At 39.3% G+C, this 25,997-nt stretch overlaps 1 protein-coding gene across 3 annotated transcripts in view; it reads right to left on the bottom strand.

Annotated features, from left to right (window-relative positions):
* The window catches only part of PAXIP1 (PAX interacting protein 1), a 40,232-nt gene that overhangs the window by 13,079 nt on the left and 1,156 nt on the right, over positions 1-25,997 (bottom strand). For 2 of the 3 annotated variants that reach the window (XM_055708520.1, XM_055708521.1), the window contains exons 2-9: positions 21,229-21,363; positions 18,873-18,916; positions 11,427-11,490; positions 10,326-10,439; positions 5,728-6,372; positions 2,282-3,002; positions 1,389-1,483; positions 296-391 (exon numbers count right to left, since the gene is read on the bottom strand). In XM_055708520.1, coding sequence (XP_055564495.1) covers positions 296-391; positions 1,389-1,483; positions 2,282-3,002; positions 5,728-6,372; positions 10,326-10,439; positions 11,427-11,490; positions 18,873-18,916; positions 21,229-21,363 — 1,914 coding nt within the window. The remainder of the gene's footprint in view (positions 1-295; positions 392-1,388; positions 1,484-2,281; positions 3,003-5,727; positions 6,373-10,325; positions 10,440-11,426; positions 11,491-18,872; positions 18,917-21,228; positions 21,364-25,997) is intronic. The other variant, XM_055708522.1, reaches the window with a different exon arrangement.

Here is a 25,997-nt window from a genome sequence, read left to right on the forward strand (position 1 = left end):
AAATACATCTTCATTTTATTTTAAACTTTTTCTACAACACAAAGCTTCAATTTTAGTAATTTTTCTCTTTCTTTTCAGTATCCTCCTTCTCACAGCATCTTTCTCAGTGCTCTCCGGAATAAATCCATGACATGCATTATGAAAATTTGTTATACCATAAACCACAAATCATAAAAAAGCACGTAATGAAAGACTGTAATTTTATACTTGCAATCTAACCATTAAGTACATACTGAAAAGCCCTACCTTTCCAGTAATGAAAGCATGCATGAATAGACGATACTGGTTTGCATACCTGAGCATACATGTTACTGACTTGGCTTTCACAAAGAAGATGTGTACATCTGCTTGTTAGGGTAGGGTCCACTGTCCCACCATGTGCTTGAATGATCTGATAAAGACAACAAACCCACAACTTCTAATATATGCAACGATTTTTAAATTACCCTAAGAAATAAACAGTCTGAAATGAAAGTCTACTCTTTAGGACACTGCCACCATCAGCACCATTTCACTGAAGAGTTACCCCCCCAAAAAAAGGCTTGTTATCTACCTTAAGAACATTTTGGAAAAGAATTAAAAAAAAAAAAAAAAAAAAAGAAAAAAGAGAAAACAAAATTAAATATGCACCTTCTCACTGAGCTACCAAAAAAATAATCTATATTTTAGAATCAATTAAAAAACCAAATAAATATATATAAACAAAAATAACCCTTCTCACGTTTTTTATTGTTGCAGTATAACTATTAAACAATTCTTCATGAACTACTCAATTCTATCTCAGCAATAAACACAAGTGCTGTTAAAAATGTCAACAGCTTACTTGATTATGCAAAATTGTAGGGAAAATTCAACTATAAAATCCATCAGAAGTTTCTGAAGAACATCAAAGTCCTCTCATTTAGGAAAGGATACAATCAGATTTTTCTGAAAAATAGAAGTTGGCAAAAAACAGAAACACTCTATTCTTCCATCTTATTCACTCAGGTGGATACCTCACAGGCTATTAAATGCCAAAATTATATGCAAAAAAAGAGTCTTTTTATACAATCAAGTTAAAGATAGATAGCAATGCTATATTACATTTGCTGTACTACAGCTGCCTGATTAAAAGCATAATAGTTGGGAAATAGTTAAGGCTATAACTTATTTAGCTAATGTTCTCACTAAAGACCTAATTGAACCAGGCTGCAGATCTAAAGCATTTTTATTACTTTTTCTGGTCAGCTGCAGCTGAATCATGTTTTTTTAGGTTGTAACACACATTACACAAAAGGATGCCTAAAGAAAAGCAAATAGTGCTGAAATACTTCCAAAGATTTCTTCTAGAATTTAGTTACTATGACATTACATTATCATAGTTGTTTAAAAATACAGCAGAATCTTACCCGTTTCCAGGTTGCTAACAGCTGTTTGTCAGACATCTGTTCTGGGTAATCAGCAATTGCAAAGACACAGCCCAGTAGGAAATAGTCTTCTGGAACTGGAATAGTTTGGCACATAAAAGAACAAAAAATTAAATACTTACAAGTCTGAAGAGTTCATCTCGGAACATATTTGCTACACTAACCTTTTCTATTACCACATTATAAACGTCATTCAATTTTCAAGTAAATCTTTCTTGGAAAAAGTAGGATCCAAAATTTCAAAGCTGACAGCCCACACCTAAAGGCACAGTTCAGCCCAGGATGGTTTTGTTCTGGGTGGTTTTTATCCTGGGGAAGGGGGGCTAAAGGGGCACCAAAAGGAAAACAAACAACTATTTTATACAGATCAGCAATTAATAGTCAAAACAATCAAAAGCTTTCAGTTCTACTAGCACGGACAGAATTCAAAGGTATGACAGCTTTCTATCTGATACTGAATCCTCATTAATTTACTAGTACTTCCATTATTTAAGCTGTCTTTCCAGTTGCTATGCTGTTTGAAAGCTTCCCCATTCCCCTCTTCCAAAGTTAAAAAACCCCTTATGGTATGCACAGACTATCACTGTTCTCACAGTATAATTTATATGCTAGGGGCATAAAGTATATATTTGAAAAGAGAATGTTCTCAGTGCTCTCATGCTTTTCAGATTTCTGGATCATCCTTGGTTATAATTGAAATCTGTTTGTCTAAAAATTAGTAGAAGAGGTCCTGCGCCATGAATGGCATTTCTAAGTCTTACAATCCCATACTTACATACAAAGTAAACAGAGCATTACTTTTTTTATATTCTAAACCACATTATATCATGTCATTAGCCACTTTTTTCCAGAATCAGAAGGCAATAATTACTAACTCTCCGCTGCTGGATCGTGTCCAAAAAGTGGCTGCTGTTGCAGTTGTTGCTGTTGCTGCTGGTGGTGTTGTGGCTGCTGGGCTGCAACTTGATGCTGTAGTGTTTGAGATGTCTGAGTTAAGTGCTGTGTTGCCTGGTTCTGCATTTGTTGTTGCTGATGCTGTTGGTGTAATCGCTGCAAGTGCTGCTGCTGCATTTGCTGCTGCTGATGTTGCAGCTGCTGATGTTGCAGCTGTTGTTGCAGATTCTGTTGCTGTAGCTGCTGCAACTGTTGCTGCTGTAGCTGCTGCTGCTGCAACTGATGAAGTTGCTGTTGCAAAGCATGCTGCTGTTGGAACTGGAGCTGTTGCTGAGGTCGATGTAGCTGCTGTTGAGCATGTAACTGCTGCTGGGGAAACTGAAGCTGCTGCTGTGTGAACTGGTGCTGCTGATGAACTTGCTGTTGCTGTTGCGAAAACTGATGAGGCTGTTGCTGTTGGAAAGACTGCTGGGAAATCTGGGGCTGTTGCTGCTGCTGCTGTTGTAGCTGCATAAGTTGTTGAGGTTGAAGGTGTAAAAGAGGATGGTGCTGTTGCTGCTGTGCTTGATGTGACTGCTGTAATAAATGTGTCTCTGGTGTTAGTTTCACTTGACTAAACAGCACCACATTTGGATGTCCCTGTTGGCTATGATTTACTTGTTGTTCTAAACTTTTTGTAGGTGCTGAAAGTGATTGTAATATCTAGAAAACAAAGATTAGTTTTGTGACCTTTTTGTTGTCATTCAGTTTTTAAAATATTAAAGAACTACTGGGCAAATACAGTTTTCAAAAGAAGAGAACCCTATGCTTAAATATATTGTGAGCTAAACAAAAATCTTTAAATTACTAGCAAAATGAAAAGTGGACTGACACGTAGAAGTGCATGGAGCTACAGATGGCTCCTAATATAAGGCAATGCATGTTTTAGCAAAATTTAAGATTAAAACCCACCCTTGTATTACTGATGATATCTCCAATAGCATTATGACTATTAACACTATAGTAATAATGACATTGATCAACTCAATCAACTGTAAATATGTATTTTACAATTCTGATGGCCTGTTACATTAAATTTAGTTCCATAGCCTTAATTAACTTAAAAACTGCTAATAAAGTCTCTACTAATTAGTGCTGTTTGAAACATGGGAACCTAGCCAACCCATACTTAATAATAATAGATTTTAGGTTTATACAGAATGCTGAAGTAACGTGGAGTTTAATTCATTTTTAGGTATGTAACTCACTGTTAAGGGAAGAATCATTTCACGCTAAGGAGGCACAAGTTAGCAAGTGTGTTTTTAAAGCATCAGAAAAGGGAAAATTAGGCAATCTCCTAATAATCAGCATGAGCTCTACATATTTATTAGAACATTTTAATATCAACTACCTATTAAAAATTAGAAGGAGCAATAGGAAACTAGGCTCGCCACTCAAAGTCTTTTAAACATGAAGTCAGCTTTAGTGAATTCTGCAAAGCTTGTTTCCTTCACCCACACCATTTCATCACATACAGTGTGAACTTCAGTGATGCATGTGGGCGAGAGAGAGGAATCAAAGCACATCACTAAAACACTAAGCCAATTAACTGTATCCTCTCAATGAGCTGTCCATCTACTCTTCATCAGAGGTGGCTCAAGTATTTTTTACAATGCACTTCAAAACATCCCAGAATTTTGATGTTGGTACAGCATACATGTACAACCACATTTATGAATGCATTACCCATACTAATGTCTAGACAGCACCACAGTATAACTTCAATAACTAAAAATAACACACAAAAAGAGTGTTTCTGATGCTCAGTATGAGATCTTCATACTGCTCTGCACAAGAAGCCCCAAAAGTCAAAATTACAGAAGCTTCAGGACACATATTTCAAAATAAAGGAATAAAACTTTCAAAAGTATCCAAGACTATATTCAGAAAGTAACTTTCTATCTGTAAAATTCCTTATTACAGATCTTGCCATTCAGCAGAAATCTGAGGTTTGAATTAAACATGAACTTCCCAAGACTGTGCACCAAGGCATGGAATCCACCCAAGACTGGTACCCAAGCAGGATACAAAGCACAATTAAGACTAGCCAGAAGGAAGTTAGAAGGAAAAAGGTAGAATTGGTATTCCTCCCTCTAGGAAGCAGATTCACAGCTCTTAAGACGCAAAGCTTTCCTCCTCATGCTGGAGCTAGAATGGCAACATACAGCAGCCTGATGTGGTACTTAAGAACACTCCTTGCAGACCATAGTCATGTCCCTAGTCTAACAGACTTTGGGAGAACAAAGTCTAGCCAAAGCACAATACCATCAACTGCCCTGGGGCTCTATTACTTACAGAAAAATACTTCCACAGAGGTGCCACTAAAGAGTATTTGATAGTACAATGACTGGGTTGTAGAAGATGTGGTGTTCAGACATGAAAGCATCAGCCAATTTTCCAGGCACTGGCCAACTGCCCAGGATGCTGATGGTTCTCCTCAGTCCTGACCCAAAAGTCTCAGTCCTTAAAACAATTCAAGGCACTGAGAAGAGGAATCTAAGATTCAGTTTTAAAATGAAGCCTGTATTTCCATTTCATATTCAGAACCCATATGGAAACAAAGAATATTTCTGAGTGACTCCACCTTTTGTGTTTAAGTACTAGCTGTAAGCTTCTAGATTATTCAGGCACCTTTGAAAGTTTTACCATCAGATGAGCATCCAAATAAATGCACCAGTGCAATTACTTAAGTAAAGAGATGTCTAACATTTACCAGAACCTACTTTTCTCATGTTCCCTTCCCATGAACATCTAAGAATTTCAATGCTGCAAGTTATTTCAGTGCATGCTCACTCACTTTTTGTTTTCTTCCAAAAATAAATTCAATACAAAAGCTGCAAGTATTTCAACTATACGAGCAGCATAAGAACTTATAAATTAGAACTACCGCATCATAATCCTGACTATACCATATAACAACTTAATGATGCCCAGCAGAACACAGTATAGAGCTGAACCTGCTGTGAGAACGATCAATTTCACAGTTATATGTGTTTATAGGACAAATAATCCCTTGCACTGAATGAAAAGCTTGAACGGTATGAAATCAGGTTTTCTGAGCTAGCCAAGTAATACTAAATTGAAGAACTATTTTTTCTTTTTGCTCTTACCGAGAAATCAGTACTGAAACTCTAAAGCACACTATAGTTGAACACAGCTCTACACTTCCACACATTTTTTCCAAATGCGTTCTTACTTCCGTGAACCTGCTAGGAATGAAGTTACTTATTATGGGGAGGTTACTAATTTGGCCACAACCTCTACGTAATATGGGGAACTTTTAATCCTCTATACATTTAAAGAACAGTAACAGGAAACTGAAGTTCCTGGATGTGATAGTTCCTAAGAAAAAGTCCAATATCATATAAATTAAAAATCCAACACTTACATGTGCTACATTTGATGGTCTATTAATCTGCTGAATATCAGCACTATTAGTAATATTCCTTAATGTCCGCACGGCTGGACTCCACGTAGCCATCATTTCCTGTCGATCAGAACTTTGGGCACCTTGTACTGAAGCCATTAGATTGCCTCTCATATCTGGAGGCAAAATATTACCTGGCACTGGTGGGACATTGGCACATAAATTAATTAACCCAGAGTCTTTCCCTTGAGGCAACCTACGCTTTGCTGTAGATGCCTGGGGGACTTCAGCTGGTGTCCAATTCAAATTCCTTTCTTGCTTTTCTGGAGAGGAATCTGAAGAATCATCAAACATCAGTTCCCCTTTTGCCTTATCAGCAGTAGTAGATTTTGGTGAAAAAACTTGATCACCCAAAGGTGATCCTTCTCGAGAAGATGCAGGGCTTGATAATTTTTCATCAGTACTAGCTTCATTTTGAGAATCTTGTTCTTCGTTTTCTGCTTCTTCCTCCTCTTCCTCCTCCTCCTCTTCTTCCTCCTCGTATATAATTAAACGAGGATGATAAGGAGTCTCTTCTTTTCTAGTCTTATCAGCTATAGAATCTAGTACCCAGTCTGGTGTCACAATTTTAATGCTGTCCCGTTTACAAGCACATTCATATTTTTCCTGGAGAGAAACAGGAGGGGAGGGGGGGGAAGAATAAGTTTTATTTCAAGACAAAAAATCCCAAATAACGTTTTTGAGGGCAGGGCTAGAGCATGGAGAGGCAGACCAAAAGAGGCTGTCCAATAAGAAAAAGTGATCTCTCCCAGAACCAACAGGATATTCCACACTACTGTGTGAAACCACAAGTTCCAAGAGATTGTAACAAAAACCTCCATATTTACAATATAAAGGACTCAAAAGGCACAACTGCAGAAGATTAAGTCTTCACTTGCAAAAACACCACTGCTCGAATTCTTCTCAAACCAAATCACCAAAGGTTTCAAAATCATGACGTTTGGTTCTGAAAAAGCCTTCAGAACTCCAGCAATCAGGAACACCACAGTCAATACTAAGAAGCAGCTGATTTTTAGGTGGACATTACTGTGAGTCTAAATACAGTGCATACTTAGATTTTCTCCACTAAAAAAAAATATGGATAAATAACCACAAAAAAACCCAAACAACAAAAAACCCAAAACACCACCGTGAAAAATCACTTAGGGAAAAACTCAGAATTTCACAATAGAGACAAGTATTTACAAGGTGATCGCTGACAAAAAATGCATCTCAGCAGGAACTGAAATCAGACACTGCTGGGGTATTTCCCATATGCCTTCTCAGAAGCTGCAAACTGTAATGTTGCCCTCAACTGGAAAATGACACTTCTGTCCAAATATTGGCTAAATCTATTTCAGTGAGAGCTTACAATGACAACGAAGTATAAAACTTTATCCCCCTCTCCTTCCTTATGATTTCATCATTTCAAGATATATACAAATAGTAAAACTTTACTGTTTCCTTTCTTATGAAATAGAAATAAGACACAGTCAGTGCTCTATTGATACAAGCATCCTTTTGATGGAAGCCCCTCACAAATATCGAGACAGTGGGGGAAAAAAAAAAAAAAAGAAAACTTTCTTCAGAAGATTTGAAACTAATTTCAGGATCTCATATTTAAAAGTGATTGAACTGGGATTTTCTTTGTATGTCAAACAATAAAAATTAACAACCAGCACATTCACAGGAAATTAATTTAATTTAATGATTCTCTAGAGTTATTTCCTACGATGAAACTGTCATTCATACACAATAAAGAGATTACAGATGAAACCAAGTTTATTTGCAGATATGAGTTTTCATTCTTTCTTTGTGGTGAGAATTATTAAGAATCTTGTTTTATCATCTTGTGTCTAGTCAAAGCAAGCATTTCAATCTTCCTAGTGTCAAAACTGTTCTCATTACAAACGGCTGCAGATTCCCTTGTAGTAGTATGTCAGAGCAACAGGACTAGAAGCATTTTAAAGTAATCATCCTATAAAACTGTTCCCATTCAAAGATTATGTAAATTTAAACAAGATACTTATTTTATTGCACAGATATGAAATGCTAATGTGGGGGGGGTTCAGTTTCTTGACTGGCAAGCTCAAGACAACATCCTTGAGTCTAAAAAGCTTACAATTTAAGGCAACACTTCTTAAACATGTATTACTGCCTCTTAAAAACACCATTTTAGGTAGCAAAGCTCTTTGTCCAAACACTACATTTTGCTGTGATGGAGGAGACAACTAGGATGCTGTTTGGTAAACCTTTTAACTCTGCCATAGAATAAAGATCATGCACTTAAAAAAAAAAAAAAAAACAGCCAAAACCAAAAAACCCACATCCCCTTCCAAAAAAAATCTCTGCAAAGATTCCTAAGAGTTTTAAATGTAACAGGGAAGAAAAAGCAAGCATTTCCAATGTCCATACCTTCTCTTCCAATGCCAGCCCATGTTTTATTGTAAAGTACTTTCCTATGTATTGCACACACAATACATAAATACAATAAACAGTTTATTGTCATCCTACTAGCCACGTTTTCCCCTCAGTATTAGAGAGTTTACACTAACTCCAAAATATGAAAAGCATTATTGGTGGGACAATAATATACTCTATTTGTATAAAGCAACATCAGAAACTTGACAAAGTTTTACAGATTTATCTAAGGAGGTAGCGCACAGAACCTGATCTTAAGAGTTACTCACATTCTAACTAAACTGTGTGACCCCTCACACTGATTTGAAACTTTAAAAAATGGTAATGGAAATGTGCTCATGTTATTAAAGGACAAAAAATAAAACACAAAAAACAAAACCAAAAGCTTGCTCTGTCCACCACGTTAACTAAAAGCATCCAAGCAATCATTTTTAAGTGAGCTTCTATTTGTTTTCAGTTATTTTCAGTCTCTGAACAAACACGCTACATCAATTATAAATGTATTTCTTTTTCAGGAGGAGTACCTGAACACTTCCTGAAGTTCCAGTGAACTATTACAACCGAAACATTACCAGCATTACAGTAAAGAAGGGTATTCTGATGTGCTTAATGCTGCCTTTAGCCAGTTACCTGGCCTGATTCAGTTTCTCCATCTGCATGAAGACAGCAACATTCGACTTCCTACATGGGAGTAGGAAGTCAAGCGATGACACTATTTGATACCCTTGAGAGTAGAGAGGCTTTACAGAAAGATGGGGACAGACTATAGAGAGCTGGACAATCACCAACCGTATTAAATTTAACAACAGCAAGTGCCACATTCTGCACCTGGGACAGTGTAACCCTAGTTACACATACAAACTGGAGGACGAGAGACCGAAGAGCAGCCCTGTTGGAAAGGGATATGGGGGTTTGGGTGGACAGTCAGTCGGATACGATTCAACAGCGTGCCCTGGCAGCCAAAAGGGACAACCAAGCCAAAAGGGGTGAATCAAGCACAGCATAGCTAGCCACCCGAGGAAGGTGATTGCTGCGCTTTACACTGCACTGGTGTGGCTGCACCTCGAGTACTGTGCGCAGTTCTGGGCAACTCAGTTTATAGGAGGAGGAGATCAAACTATTAGTGTGCCCAGAGGAGGCCAACCAAGATGGTGAAAGGTCTTGGCTTGTAAGGAGCAGCTGAGATCACTTGGTTTGTTCAGCTTGGAGAAGAGAAGGCTGAGGGGTGACCTCCTCACACTCTACAGCTTCCTCAAGGGGGGTAGTGAAGGGGGAGCTGCTGCTGATCCTCTCTCTGGCAACCAGCGATAGGATTTGAAGAAATGGAATGAAGCTGCATCAGGGGAAGTTCAGATGAGACATTAGGAAAAGCTTCTTCACCAAGAGGGTGGCTGGTCACTGGAACGGGCTCCCCAGGGAAGTGCTCATGGCACCAAGTCTGTCAGAGTTCAAGGGGCGTCTGGACAAGAGTTCAAGGGGCGTCTCAAGTCATATGGTTTAGCTTTAGGGAGTTCTGCCAGGCGCGGGGAGTTGGATGAGATGATCCTTATGGTTCCCTTCCAACTTGAGATAGTCTATGATGCTATGATGGGAGTGATCTGAACTATGACTACTTTATCAGCAATTGGACAGCAACACTGTGTACTGTTTATCCTATCATCTAAGAGGAATGAGCTGAGCGATTTTGAGACTTCTCTGTTCTTTAAAAAACAAACAAACAAACAAAAAAACCAATCCCTGTTCCTCCTTCTGCACTCTTTAGCTCTTTCTCCCTCAAAACATCAAAGAGCATTTTATCTATTTTTCAATTTTGTCCTTTGTTTTTCTTCACTGATTATGTATCTACAGATTTACAAACCACAACCACTAGCTATTAGGACATGTCAAAATTAGGTTAAGACAAGCAGAATAAAGAATAACATGCTTTATTCAATCAGAAATACAAATACCTGGACATCTTTTGAATTAATCAGGCTTAAAGCGATGCAGAAAATAAATACAGACTGAATAGCTGCAATGCATAATTGTGTTGAATTTAGCTGTTCAGGACTAATGAACAGTTCTAAGAATCCTAACTTCAGGGAGACGGAAAATTTTTGATTATTCAAAAGCAAATGAGAGCTTCAACAAGGAGAATTGTACATGTAATAAACTCTTACCCCCTTTGGCTCAGGCACAATCAAATGAGTACACTTATTATTGAGGCTCAGCTGGCAATTCCCTCCATAAAAAGTAATCAAAGCCCACAGCGTACTTCGGTCTTCAGATAAAACCTAAAAGGAAGGTAATAAGCCCTTTAGTTCTATGCAACCAGCTGCCTTCTGCTTGAAGAATTTTAGTACAATCCATGACATGCTATTTACAAGTCTGACTGCTGTATTACCTATCAGTTTTAAATACCAAATTAGCATGAAAGTTACAAAGAAAAAAAAGAGTGGCAAAGAGACACAACAAAAAAAGACATTGAACAATCATTTTTAACCTGCACAGAGAAAAACCTTCTTCACTTCTGTAAAACTCAACACTAATACATCACCTTCCACAGGAGAAAAAAGTTAGTAATCCAGCAAACAAGAATTATTTATCTCAGACAACCTGTTTAAATTCATTAAACAGAATTTTAACAAGTAGACCAAATTAACAGCCTGCGGAAACTCATGAAGTGTTTATTTCTAACCATTTATGTCACAGTAATGTCCCCCTCCCTTGCCAAGAAAGCACATGTATTTAAGCCATCAGCACTGGGAGTAAGTGACAGTATTACAGAAGCAATCTGTTTGAAAGTCTAAAGCACATATATTCCATCAGCACCTAGGCCCTGATCCTGTCCGTCTGCGCACACACCCTGGTCACAGACCCATGGAGCTGGCTATGGACACAGGCCACTGAAGCCCACCTTTCCTTACTTTACTTGCTGGCACCCTCGTTAAGGTTTCAGTGCATAAGCAGGTAAAACATGTTGACTGAATATTGTCTTAATGCAGAAACAGAAGAATAGGAGCAAAGACTTATAGTCTAGTGTACTCTTCATTTTAGAATCATTATAAGGCTTAATACTAGATAAATTACTGATTGAATGTTCACAGTCTGAAATGTCCATGCCCTCATTTTCAGTGAAAAACTGTCTTTGGCGATAATTCACCTAACATACGGGGAAAAAAGTCAAGAGTACAACAGAAAAACTGGGATCTCCTCAAAAAAACAAAGCATCACACAGATACTGTACATTGCAGTAGACTGAAACATGGTACACTTCTTACCTGAGAGAGACAGGCAGTGACTCCAAAAAAGATCTGACACGATTCTGGTGAAAAGCCATTTACACTGGAAAGCAGGTGTCAAGGATGCAAAACAATTTAAATGACAGTTTCCTGAGGGACATCAGAAGGAAATTAAACAGTGTGCACAGCACTCCTCAGCTATTTTTGTACTGGGTCTGGCTGAGCCCCGCAGCAGCCCTCACAGCGCTGTGCTTGTACTGCTGGCTAGAAGGGTGGTGATCACACAACAGTTTTGGCTGCTGCTGAGCAGCGCTCGCGCAGCATCAGGGCTGTCTCTCCAACCTTCCCCCCCACACACACCAGTAGGCTGCGGGTGGGCAAGATCCTGGGAGGGGACACAGCCAGGACAGCTGACCCAAACTGACCAAAGGGATATTCCATACCGTATGATGTCTGCTCAGATAGAAAAGCTAAGAGAAAGGAGGAGGAAGGGGGGGGGCATTCATTTTTTACAACATTCGTCTTCTGGAGCAGCCACGCGTACTGAAGCCCTGCTTCCCGGGAAGAGCCTGAATATCACCTGCTGATGGGAAGTAAAGAATAACATCTTTTGTTTTCCTTCACTTGCACGCATGTGACTTTTGCTACTGCTTCATTAAACTGCCTTTATTGTGACCCACAATTTCTTTTTTCCATCTTATTTTCTCCCCCTCATTCTTCTGAGGTGGGGAGTGATAAAGCAGCTTAGTGGGCACCTGGCGTTCAGCCAAGGTCAATGTACCACAATTATCAAGTATTTGACCATTCAAAAACTCTTATCTTTAAAAGCACAATGTCTGTTTCAAACTGAAGTTGTATGGATAAAAAACAAATAATAATGTGGTGGAAACTGGATCAGGACAACTCCAATATTATGACCAATTCTGGTAACAACATAAACTTGCCTCTTCCCAGAACACCTCCCTCAGCCCATCTCAGGATGCTCAGCTTGTAGGAGTCAAGTCATTAGCAAGAGCTTCCTTCCATTATCAAGAGCTTATGTTCCATGCTTAAAAATACAGAAGAATATGAAGAAGAAATTTTTACTTAGAGTCAGTAACAGACCATATAGAATTATTATGATGCACAAGAAATTCAATAAAACAAGACAGACCAAGAAAAGTGTGAAATAAAAGCTAATAGCAGACAGCTTTGAAAAACTTAAAAGTGCCTGTCTTGCATGCTTTTTAAAAAGGACAGCAATTTGGTGGATGAGTTTGTTTTAAACCAGAAAGAAATAAAAGCACAGCCTTAAAAAAATGAAAAGAAAATGGGTTAGAAAGCAATACAGAAGCCAAAGGTTTCAGAAATGGCTAAGTTTGGTAACCAAATGGGGGAATTTTTGGTTGAAGAGATCTTTTGCAACCTAACCTGCCCTTTGTAATTTCCCAAAGGCTGGAAAAGTAGAAACTGTTCCCTAGCACACAGCATGACTATTACCTCCACACAAGGCACTGAACAACAAAAATACCAAGAGACAAGCTCATGTATCAAGAAAAACAACAAACCAAAGTATTAGAGAAATTAACTGCAAAGAGTAGTAGGCAAGTCAGTATAAGCAACTACCAAATCTTCCATTTGATTTTTTCCTACCGAGGTATGTAACTCTGCACTGGAAGTCAGCTAGGTACCTGATACAGGGAGGAGGGGAGAAGTCTAGGAGCTACTGTGAGACAGAAACATCCCACACTGGGATGTAACAGCAGAAACATTACCTGAAACTAACATGAAATTTTCCACCCTACTTTCAAAATTCAGCAAGACCTCTGGAAGCAATGCATATTTGTTTTCAGATACATGAAACAATATGTGAAAAAGAACAGTGAGAATTTTTACAGACCTAGTAAACATGACTTACAAGAGGAAACTTGAAAGACCAGAATTGATGTGTTTTAAGAAACTAAGATGACGCATTATCAAATCCTTGAAAGGCTGCCAAATGAAGAGAGAAGTAGTTTCTTCTTTTTCTTTTGCATGGTCCAGAACTTTTCCATTGGCACCCAGGATTCAGACAGCAAAAAGACACCCAGCACAGCAGGACAAGGTGACACATTCACAACTGAGGTGTAAAAGCAGGAAAGAAACACAACTGTAGGCTTCCTGGGGAGGGAAGTCTGTAACTAGCTAGTTTGAAGGACCTGGAGAAAAGGGACACAAGAGCTGCAGGTAAGGGGATTTTGAGAAAGCAAAAAGCTAAGGACTGAAAGCTTTGCTAGGGCCCTGAGCACTATGACTTTGGAGCAAAGAGTCAGGAACTGGTAAGCTGAGCAAATGTGTTTAAGCCCCAGAGACTGCCACTCCATGCAGTGGAAGTGTTGGTGAAGGCAAATGAACATGCTAAGAAATAAAGATGAACGGAGGAGAAAGAGGCTGCCAGTACTGGAGCAGACAACCTAAGAAGAGCAGCTTGGGTGATTTCTGGATCCCAGCTGGGCTTGGGATAAAAGAGGATAAAATTGTAGCTGGAGGAGCCTGAGTGTGAAGAGGGACACAGCTGTAAATACCTGAGAGAAGCTGCGGTTGAAAAGGCAGCCACAAGTGGATTTTATTTTGTTTCCTTTTTAGATATAGGCACTTAACTGCTCAGTCTCGCTTTCGGCACTTTCATCCTTTATTGGAGCTCATCCTTACAATGCATTTCTTTTTGCGAATTGGAACAATACCATAAGCAGTATATTAGCTCAGCTCCTCAACTGCCTCTGCTAAAGTAATGGTTCAAAATAAGAAAATAATCTCTTAGCAAATGTATTAAGAGATTTAAATATTTTTGCATTTTTTATCTGTGTCAATAATGGTCACTACTATTTTGGCTGTAGAGATACTTCAGGAAAAGAAACCTTGTGGTTCAAAAAAAAAAAAAATAGCACTGAAGCCCTTGCTTAGACGGTTAGTGTGTAAGCTATATACAACCACAGTTACACCTGTTCGACAATATTAACACTAAATTTAACTGTGGAGGATGAACTCAGGCTCTAGTAAGATTTATCAATGATCTGGACAAGAGGATTGAGTGCACCCTTAGTAAGTTTGCAGATGACATCAAGTTGGGGAGGAGTGTTGATCCGCCTGAGGGCAGGAGGCTCTGCAGAGGGATCTGGACAGGCTGGAAAGATGGGCTGAGGCTAGCTGTGTATGAGGTTCAAGAAGGCTCAGTGCCGGGTCCTGCACCTGGGTCACAAAAACCCCACGCAGCTGCAGGCTTGGGGAAGGACAGCTGAAAAGCTGCCTGGCAGAAAAAGACCTGGGGGTGCTGGCTGACAGCTAGCTGAACAAAAGCCAGCAGTGTGCCCAGGTGGCCAAGAAGGCAAACAGCATCCTGGCTCATATCCAAACCAGTGTGGCCAGCAGGACTAGGGGTTTGATTGTTCCCCTGTGCTCAGCACCAGTGAGGCCGCACCTTAAACCCTGTGTTCAGGGTTGGGCCCCTCGCTACAAGAAAGATGCTGAGGGGCTGGAGCGTGTCCAGACAGGCAGGGGGCTGGGGAAGGGGCTGGGGCACAAGTCTTATGAAGAACGGCTGAGGGAACTCGGCTGATGGAACTCGGGGGGTTGTTTAGCATGGAGATAAGGAGGCTCAGAGGGGACCTTATCACTCTCTACAACTACCTGAAAGGAGGCTGCATCGAGGTGCATGTCAGTGTCTTCTCTCAATCAACAAGTGACAGGACAAGAGGAAAAGGCCTCAAGTTGCACCTGGGGAGGTTTAGATTGGATATTAGGAAAAAATTTTCACCAGAAGGGTTGTTAAGCATTGGAACGGGCTGCCCAGGGAAGTGTTGGGAGTCACCATCCCTGGAGGTATTTAAAAGACATGTAGATGCGGCACTTCAGGACATGGTTTAGTGGTGAACTTGGCAGTGTTACATTAACAGTTGGACTCAATGATCTTAAAGGTCTTTTCCACCCTAAACTATGCTGTGATTCTACTCTATGATTGTTCTCCCCATTCAGAGTTGGCTCAGATAAATCAAAACAGGGTTAGACTGCAGCACGGTAATGGGGTTAAACTCTAGCAACACAACAGTGAGGCACTGTAAATTGACTGGGGAGACTATGAAACCTCTACTATGGGAGGGGCCTTGTGAAACAGGAGAGAGAATGGTTTTGACAGAAGCGACCTGAAAAAGACCGATGGACCACTTGATTTCTGTAACTTCCCTCCCTTTTCCACACTTTCATAATGATTTTGTGTTTAAGATGCATGCACAGCGCATCTTGTTGGAAAAAATGACTACAGAAACAGATGTGCATTGTGTTACAAGTACACACTGCGATTTTTGAAATGAAACAAGATTATTTTTCCCCTGCTGTTGACAGACATACCAGCAATACTTAAATTTTGAGACACAGAAGATATAACACACAGCAGGCTGACAACAATGCCCAGAGAACTTTTAAAACCTAAGACTGTATTACTGCCATTATCCAGAATACTCCAAGAATTTCAAGTCTGATATCATCCTAAATTCTAAGGTAGAGATTCAGTACTAGATCCTTCAAAAGTGTACAGTTGTCTACTCGCTGCCTTAACATCTGCTCCTAGCACATAAAGCAGCAACAGCTCAGTATTTAACTGTTAAGACCCTCCGTCTGACTGCAGCTTGCACTCTCTAAAGAGCAGGAGTGAAACAGACACAACAGTTACAAGCAGCACAACAATAATGTCCCAAGCGGGTCTGGAAAACAGAAAGAGGGAATAGCAAAAAAACACTCTTTTTTTTTTTCTCCTCCCAGCAACAAGAATTCTGAAGTGCTCTGACCCTCTTTCATTTGTACAAGATCGTGGAAAAATATACCTTTCTCATTCTTGCTTTTGCTGCTATGAACAGAATTAAGAAAGAAATCACCAGCCTTCTTTATGGCACTGTAACTGAGGTTTTCACATACGAAACTGTCTTTCCTTCTTCACGAAAGCTGCTTCTAGATCAATTTTTCTGTTATTTCCCTTCAACTGCAGGTTAGTCAGGTTTTGCAAACATTAGTTAGCAGGGAACAGGAGAACACTCTGCCTTCTGAAGTCCCCCCGGTGAAAACAACTTTCATAGTAGAATGCCAAAATGTATTTATAAGAAACAGGCAAAAAACCTTATGCTTTTCTATTGTATTAAATCTTTCTACATTAAACTTCAACAATTGACAGGCAAATACTCATCAAGTAAGTACCAGAATTGGTAAACCAACATAAAATTTTTAAGGCTTTTATTAGATCCATGTAGCTGACAAAAGATGTTTTGAGGACTTGTTTCTTCAGAAATTCAATGACCACTTTGAGCATTGCATCTCCAAATTAAAACATAAACAAAAGACAAAACCATAGAATCTCAAACCTCTACCTAAACAGGGTCCAAAACCAATCAAATGGAAAAAGTAAGCTATTCCTATTAACTACTATATTTTTTTCATTATGGTAGTACCTAAAACCCTAAGGAGAGGCCGGATGCCGCTGCGCTAGAAGTCGTAAAGAGACTGAAACAGAACAAAGTTAAGACTTAACAACCCATTTTAGTGAGCACTATAAGGCTCAGAATAAAATCTAAAACCACCAGGTTCTAAGGACATGAAGTGCTAGAAAGAATGAAGTCAAAGGTCCGAGACACATTTATTGCTGACAGGTGTACTAAACTTCCTTCATCCATGCAACTCAGGAATACGATACCACTGAGACCTGGTCTTTTCATTTGCCCATTCCTGTACAGCCACAATAAAGACTTCCTGAGCAATAGCCATTGAGAGCTACATTCACACATTTATTGCTACAATTTAGTTATGGACTGCATCACTCAGTGGTTTTATCTGTTGATTTCTCTTCTGGGTATTTAATAACGTCAGCTTTTAAGAGTACCCTTCTGTCTGAAACCAGGGGGGTTTAAAAGACCAATTTTCTAATAATGCTACTTCTCCATGGGAAAGAAGAACACTAATAAAGCAATGCTAGATTACTTAAACTGGAAAATGTAGCTAATTCCAAACTATTTTATTACTTTTTCAGCCAGTCTTCAGGAACAGGGAGAAGGCTTACAGATGTGTAAAATAAGCAATGGTACACTCCCATCCCGATGATGAAAGGATGATAAACACATTATTTCCAGATGCAAAAGACAAAATCCACCAGCCTAGATCACATCACAATAATTTTTATTATTTTTTTTTAATACAGGAGTAGCTCTGCTAATTTGGATTTTGCCGTGTAATTTTGGTCCATTTTTTTCAATTTGAAGCCAAGTTATTCATGGAAAACTTTCTTCTGCTTCAGTCAGAAGACTATCCACAACTACAGCAAGCTTTTCACACTAACTGCTGAATCCTATCTGACACATTGATTATCATGATCAAAACAGCTGTAAAGACCTCACTGTATCATTTTATCTGACAAATTCAATGCTTTCTTTTCCTACAGTTCACTCCCTGAGCTGAATTTTCTTGGAGAAGTAGAGAATATGCAGGCTATTTCCAAAACAGTAGAGACACTGCGAGATGCAAAAGCACATACCTTGAAATAAAGGTGTAAAACATGAACTCTGAATCACTGAAGCACATTAAGACCCTACTCCCTAATACAAACACCTGGATTTTTGCATCTACCACCTCTTGTTTTCCATTATAGACACTACCACCTGCTAACCTCATTCCAAAATGAGATCTCACGCCTGACAGCATACCTCTCTAGTCCTGGCACTATTTATTGCAATCATCCGCTTATCTTTACTGAAATGTATTGCTCTGCTTCAGCTTTTCCATATATAGACCCTTTATCATGGTCTGAGAAAAAGATGTATGAATCTTTATGTATGATAATAGCCACTGTCACCGTTCCTATGATGCACAGAAAAAAGTGAATGGAACATAAATAAAAATGAAACAGTAATAACTGACAAGAAGAGGAAGGAATATGCCATCCATATGCAAGAATATATGCTCCAAACAACTCAAGAAACATAGATCTAGCCAAACGTGACCAACAAGGATCTACACCAAAGACTGCCCCAAAAAAGGGAATACTAAAACTACCTGTTTATAAGGTGTTACTTGTAATACAGTGCTGTTTGAGTGACTGTGTGTTTATACCTTACTTAATTCTACTTCTAGAAAAGGCAGAATAGGCCATTCTACCACGCACCAGCATTTGCCCCCTTACTGCACTTCAGCATTTTTCCTGGATCCTCACAGTTAATTATCAACTTCCATCTTCCACCTAAATTGTTTTGAGTCCATTTGATGACAGTGTTCTTGCCAGTGCCTATTAAGTATCTGAAGTAGCCAGAAGGACAGGAAAAGTGATGCAAGACAAAGAAGCTCCAGGCACGTGCAATTTTGGCAGGCATTTAGGTATCCTATCATTTTTTAAAAATGAAGCTGTACATACTTGAAACATTCTTTAATCCCTCCATGGTATCTATTTTAACATGTTTCCTGTAGAATTGATTCAAATTTGAACTTAAAGGATACGGCAGAAGAGCTCCACAGCGAACAGACAAGATCACCCAGGAAGGCTGAAAAATAAAAACCATAAAACATTAAAAACCTCAGTCTGCATGTCCAAAATATGAATTACCTTCTAAGTTCATATTGCAGCTAGTTTTAAGATGTATCTTCCAGCTTCAAAAGTCTTAAGTGGTTCACAGGCATTGTATTTAGGCCTTTACAAAAAAAGGCTGTTCTGCTTTATTTCTAAAAGTTAATACGAAGACTGCTCAAAGGTTGTGCAGCAATATGGTAGCTAGGTCCCTTTCTCTTGTCCTGCTATTGTGCCAGGAAAACCACTTACTGTATTATCATTCTCTCCCTTTTTCCCATTCTCCCTGCTCTAAACAAAACAAAACCAAACCCCACACAAAAAAACCCTACCTTACAATCACCACCAAGGAGTCAGGAACCATAACCTTACATAGAAAGAAGTTTCTAAACATGCAGCAATGCTGGCTGCTAAGCACACAGGTGATCTCCCGTAACTGACAGTATTCTGGGACAGAAGGGCTCAAAGGGAGACAGGGAGGTGGAGGAGAATGGAGGAGATGTAGGACAGTGGTCCCAATACAGCACAGAAGGAAGAAGGGGGTAACAGTAACATCACGTTCAGTATGAAATTACTTTTCCTCAAAAAACAGACAAAAAAATATATTGTGGTAACAGTTTATGGTGTCCCAATTCTTGCTATTCTCTTTCCCTTAGAAGATGGTACAAAAAAAAAGAAAAACATTTAATTTGTAACTCCTCAGTCAGGAAGGGGAGATTTTCCTCCCTTAAGATTTTCTCTTCCTTATTCTCTACAAGCTACCTTTACCTCCAACTTGTGTTTGCTTAATGCTTAGTCAGATCTTCTTGATTACAGATCATGCTGCAATGTGTTCAAGTCAAACTAAGTGAAACTACTGAAAGACTTGTTCTCATTTGCAAATGAAAAAGCAGAGCTAGTAGCAATTATAAGTAAAATGAAATTATTTAAGTAAATGGCATTAGAAAGCACAAAGCACTGTTATGATGCTGATGTCCTTCCTTCATACGAGAACGGCAGCAGTTTTCTTGTTTATAAGATTAAAATTATGCCACAGAACACTTCAGACAAAGGAACTAAAAATTAATCAGCTCACCAACCATAACCATAAGGTCTCTAGCTAAGCACCTTTTATTTTTTTGAATGAATTCATACTTATACACTGTCAGGTGAACTTTCATGACATAAGCTATAAAAATTTACTACTGCCACCTACAACCATATGGAAAAGATAACCCAAAATCATCTACCCAAAGGTATTGGCAGTGAAATACTGGTGTTTCTTCTTCTAATAATTCCCATGACTTGCAGAGTCACAAGCTCAAATTTTCAAAGATGAAGCCCAGAATCTTTCACTGGAAATATAACCCAGTGGTGCCAGATAGTTACAAAATAGCAGTCTTCCAGTACCTAAAGGGGCCAACAAGAAAGCTGGAGAGGGACTTTTTACAAGGGCATGCAGTGATAGGACAAGGGGTGATGGCTTTAGACTGAAAGAGGGGAGATTTAGATTAGATATAAGAAAGAAATTCTTTTCTGTGAGGGTGATGAGGCACTGGATTGCCTCAAAAAAGCTGTGGGTTGCCCAGAGCAGCTGTGGGTGCCCCATCCCTGGCAGTGCCCAAGGCCAGGCTGGACGGGGCTTGGAGCAACCTGGGCTGGTGGCAGGTGTCCCTGCCCATGGCAGTGGGGTGGGAACTAGATGATCTTTAAGGTCCTTTCCAACACAAACCATTCAGATTCTATAAAAATGCAGGTAATTCCAGTATGGGTAAGAAAAAAGGAAGAAAAAAAAAACAACTTGAAAAACTAAAATCAAGAGAATAAAAATCTATTTTTCTACAAGTTCCTATTGTTTAAAATTGGTATAGTACACATACGCATTATCAACAAAACCATTTTGCACTTTGCCAATTATTTTTTTTTTAAAGTCACTGCAGTCTGCATTCTAAATTCAGGTCTTCCATTGCCAGAAGCTTCTAATAACCTTCCCATCAGAAACATTTCTGAAGTACAGCTAGTAGGACACCATCTCACAGATGACTAAAGGAAGAATCTGGGAAAAAAAAACCCAAACAGAAAACAAACAAACCAACAAAAACCAGCAAAGCACTGACAGATACAGAGCAACATTAGAAAGGAGAGAACAGAATTGTAGTAAAAGTCTACCGGTCAGGATAAAAGTTTGTGTAACAAAAAATTTTTAAAGGTATGTTTCATTTGGTCATCATCCAATCATGGACATTTTCTGTTAATAATAATGAAATAGATATGTCAGTACTTTGACACCATCATGGATGAGTCATTCACCTTTACCACAGGGAGATCAAAAACTTCACGAGATTCTCCAACTTCTGGATTGTCCCCATCTTCTGAAATAATATGTGAAGCCAGTGCATTGTAAGAGACTTCCTTTGCTTTCCCAGCTTTCAGAAGTTGAATAACCTAAACCCAAAAGAGAACACGGAGAAGCCTTTTTAGCACCTTTTATTTGAGAAAAACATTAATGAAAAAACACACTAACATGAGAGGAATGAATATCACCTTCTGTCTTAGCTGCCCTCCTGTAAGTGGCTAGCACTATTTTTGAAGTTGCCAAACGCATCCCGTTTAAAACCTGGCTGCCAATGGTTTATGCCTCTGCCATATTTTAATCATTTAAGTTAAGGATTTACTTTCCAAAATAATTCAGGCTGGGCAGAAATCTGGAAAACGTCAACATTCTTCCAAAACACATATTCCTCAAAAAACAACTCAAAACAATTATATCTCAGGCAGGGCAAGAAAGCCTTTCTTCTCACTGTTTGTTTTTGCATATGGTGGCTTTGGAAGCATTTCAATATACTTTAAAATACAAATTTGAAGTTTTAAGAAAAGGTGATCCAATGGTTACCTTAGAAAAGGTAGCACCATAATGGTACATAGCAGTCTTCATAGGAATTCTTCCAGATTTTGCTAGTTATTTACTTGGGGGGGTGGGGGTGGATTGTGCATGTCCTGTAAATGCTCATTTAACAGCTAAAATAAGAACTCCACCTTTACCAAACACATTTGTTTCCGTTATTTCTAGTTCAAATCAACATGCCTCATCCCAGAGCATATAAGTAAGTTTGAAGAAGCCACCCAGCTGCTCCAAAACAGTGCAGACAGACAGAACTGCGGAAAGAACATCCCTAATACCCCCTTGGTATGAGAAGGATCTGCAAGCAAAAAAAAAGTTGTAAGCAATGCCTTGAGAAGAGAAAACGTTCTAACAAAGGGTTGACATGTTGGGAAAAGAAGTGATGGAAGGCCAAGTGATTTAGAGAAATAAGAAAAAGAAAAAAACAGAAGTAGGAGGACACATGCCCCCTAAGTTACAGCCTTAGAGAGCTGGAATTGAAATGTCTCACTCCATCGCTCTGTCCTCAGAAAACGCAAAACACCTCATAACTCACAAAGCATATCTTACTCCTGCTTTTGCAAGGCCCATATAGAAGATGTTGGTTGAAGAGCTCAGCATTCTCTCAGCTCAACTGTAGAAACGTGTGCTGAATCCAGCCACGTCCCCCAAAAATGGGACTCACTTTTATTTGAATAAAAGTAGCAGAGAAGGTAGTGGGGTGTAGAGGGGAGGAAGAGAAAAATGTTTTAAAACATCAAGGTCTAGAGTTCAAATGTCAAAATGCCAATCAAAATTATCCTCTCCTTTTTTCTTTTATTATTCAGAAATAAATAGCATTTCTCTTCATAATGATTTTGCAGAACCAAACTGATGCTCATTCTCCAAAACCTGCTGGGGACATTCCCTTCATAACAGGATGCCGTTATGAACAGCAGAGAGCAAGGCACCATATTCATCAAACAAAATATTAAGTAATTGGTCCTTCAGCAATTCCTACTTACCCTGTACGCTAAACAGGACAGAGAAGGCACTGAAAAGGAGACTCTCAAAAGGTGGTGTTGGGCTATTATAAAGCATCTATGCTAAGCAGAAAAACAAGGCTGGAAAAATCACCACTCAGCGAGGACACAATTTTGGTATTTCCTCAATGAAGCACTCAACTTTACAATTGCATTTAAAATAATAAATCAACTTTTTTCTGCAGTGGATGAATATGTGACATTATCAAATTGCAACAGAATTACTCAAAAATAACCAAGAAAATTGATCACAAGCTTGCCGTTCTTGCCACCACACAAGAACAGGAGAGAATGTTTCCATTTTACACACAATCTCCTAAATCACAGGATACCTTCCTGCATGAAATCCAGCTAACCACAGGGTAACACAGGATGCTATAATTCCAATGGGAAAAGCTAAATCAAAATAAAGCACTTTTGAAAACAATAGATGTTTAAGACCAGCCCCCACCACACAAGCTCCTCATCTTGCGCAGCTCCCCTGAGTTACAAGCCCCATTCAACTGGTTTAAGAGAAGCCTAAAAACAGGAGTGAATATAATAAAAAGTGAGCACACAAATCTGACAGTTTGGGAAAGAAGTTACAACTAATGAGCTAGAAGTATGAATTTCTTTATATCAAAACAATGACACATTAAACTGTGCAGAGTCTGCTTATACAAAAGGTTCAGGTAGTAAGTTTAAACATTATGAATATGATAGATGATAACTTCAAATGATTACTTAAAGTGGTGTGAATAAAGGCCTCCTAATTTAGCTCACACCAACATCAAAAGGCCTCCCAGATCACAGGACTTCCTTCAGTTTAAGTAGAGCCTAGACTCAAAAGTTGTATTGGCACAATTAAAGGACTTCACCTATACTAGTATTAACCATATACCTGTTATGGTATATGGTTATATACCATATAGAAATATGGTATATAATAGAAAATTTCTATATTTCTATATAATAGAAAATAAAATGCTGAAAAGCCCCAATATGATCATTGTAAAAATCCTGCACTTCAAGTGGTAGCTTGTATGACTTATAAATGAAATTTTGGGTTTGGGGCAAATAAATTTTATCTTTGTTCTCTGCCTCTCAAATCTGTGTTGGAAGAAACAAGAGGAAGAGCTCAAAACTAAGAAGACAATAGGCATAAAAAAAATAATAATAAAACAAGAGATAACCAGAAACCAAATATCCTGCTCAAAGTCCTTATGCTGCACTGCATTACTTTTTATCTCTTTTTGTATGAAATACTGATTTTAACTGGTGTTACCAAAGCATGACTGTTTCAGCTTACATCTTTTGGGAAAGCAAGAAAAGCATTTATCAAAAAAATAATAGCTGACATCTACTCATCACCCCCTCTAAGGTGTGAGCAGCCAAGTGCACATCCCAATGGAATGGCTTTAAAGTTGAGAGCCAGCAGCCTAATTCTCCCTCATTTGCCAAAGAACATCTAGGCACAATTCCAGACCTTTGTTTCCTTTGTAGTTTATGCTGCATATTTATAGGTACTGGGTATGCAGTTAATCACCTGAATATATTACTTTTTTTCATTCTCGGATTTGTTTTGATTAGAGTGCTCACTTGTGCTAGGCCTGTTTTAATATTTATTAAGATAACTGGTTTTCCATGAAACCATTTGGAAATTTAAGCTGATCAAAGTGTGCTCCTCCCCAACAGATGAAGGAGGAAACTTCTTTTCAAAATCAAGCTAGCATCCGTTTGTACATGAAGAAGTAAAAAGCACAAAATATATTTGTAATTTTTGTATTAGTAATGGAACACTTCACTAAAAGAACTGTTTTTAAAAGCTATTTGTGGAGTTCAATTTAGAAATTCTGCTTTCTGTCTTGTTTCAAAACACAGCCGATAAATACTGCTCTGGTTCAGGTTGTTCCCAGGGTACCACAGAGGGCACCTGCAGAAGAGAGGACAAAGGCAGCCACCACAAGCTGGCCAAGAGCTCAGCACAACACACCTCCCCGCTCCAACCTGGCTCTGCAACCCCCAACCCAGGCTGGACTCAGCCCTCCCCGGTGCCTTGTGCTCCCATGGGCTCACCAGCACAGAGGCGAGCCCCTGGCCTCCATGTAACACTGTGCCATGCCAGCAAGCCATTTCAGAAACCAGAGCACCAGAAGGAAGAGCGTTTGAACAGGCCAGCCGGCCGCCTCAACAACTCAGATCTGCAGGACTTCTCAATTCGGGCATCGCTCATGATGAGGAAGTGGCTCAACAGCCTCCAGCATGGCCTGATCTTGGAAGGAGTGTAGCCTGTTCTGCGCAGTGCTGTGCCTGACCTTACCAACTCCGCCAGAGCCACCTTCCATGTCTGCCTGCAACCCAGAGAAGCCATCCACAAACAGAGGAGAGTTTAGTGTACTGATAAAACTAGAGCAAATCAAAGCCTTAAGACAATGACACTGACTGCTAAGAACAAAACCTAAGTAAGAAAACTAGCTTAAGAGAATGCTTGTTTACTCACTCTATGGGAATACCACTGATTGTCTTGTTGTGTCAACACAGAACTAACTACATGCCTTTTGGGACATTATTTATGATAGATGATACATAAGAGCACAATTAGGTTTTTTGCACTCATCTTCATACACATAATAATATTGCTGCTATAGATTATTTTTTTTTTTAAATACAAAAATTGTTACTCAAGCTCTAACACACTGTCAAAAATTTTATGTCTTAAGACCTTGGGAATCTTTTCCTGCTCTTTCGAATTATTCCTAGACTGTCCTTCTATTAGCATATAATCCTATTCCTATGAATAAATACCATTGCAGCAGGTCAGTGCCTACATCTCAAGTTCACTTAAAGGCCTACAAGACTCAGCAAATGCCAAGGCATGAGAGTGAAGGAACCCAACGCTGAACTAAGAAGCTGCAGCAACTACCAAAGCAGCAAAGACTTTCATTTCAGCGTGAAACACGCAGCATCTGTGCAAAGGTGCTGTCCTGGAGCCAGATACGGTGGGCTTCAAACGCTTGTCTAATGGGACAAACCACGGAAACTTTTTAACCACTGTCACCAGAGGTGACTGGACCTTATTAAGGGCCAGCCCCAGCACCCAGGGGGCTGCCCTGGGCCGGATCCATCACCGGGGGGGCTGCCCCGGGCCGGCCCCGACACCCGGTGAGGCCGCCCTGGGCCACCGCAGGCCAACCTTG

Source organism: Falco cherrug, chromosome 4 (assembly GCF_023634085.1).
Source record: "Falco cherrug isolate bFalChe1 chromosome 4, bFalChe1.pri, whole genome shotgun sequence".
Taxonomy (NCBI): domain Eukaryota; kingdom Metazoa; phylum Chordata; class Aves; order Falconiformes; family Falconidae; genus Falco; species Falco cherrug.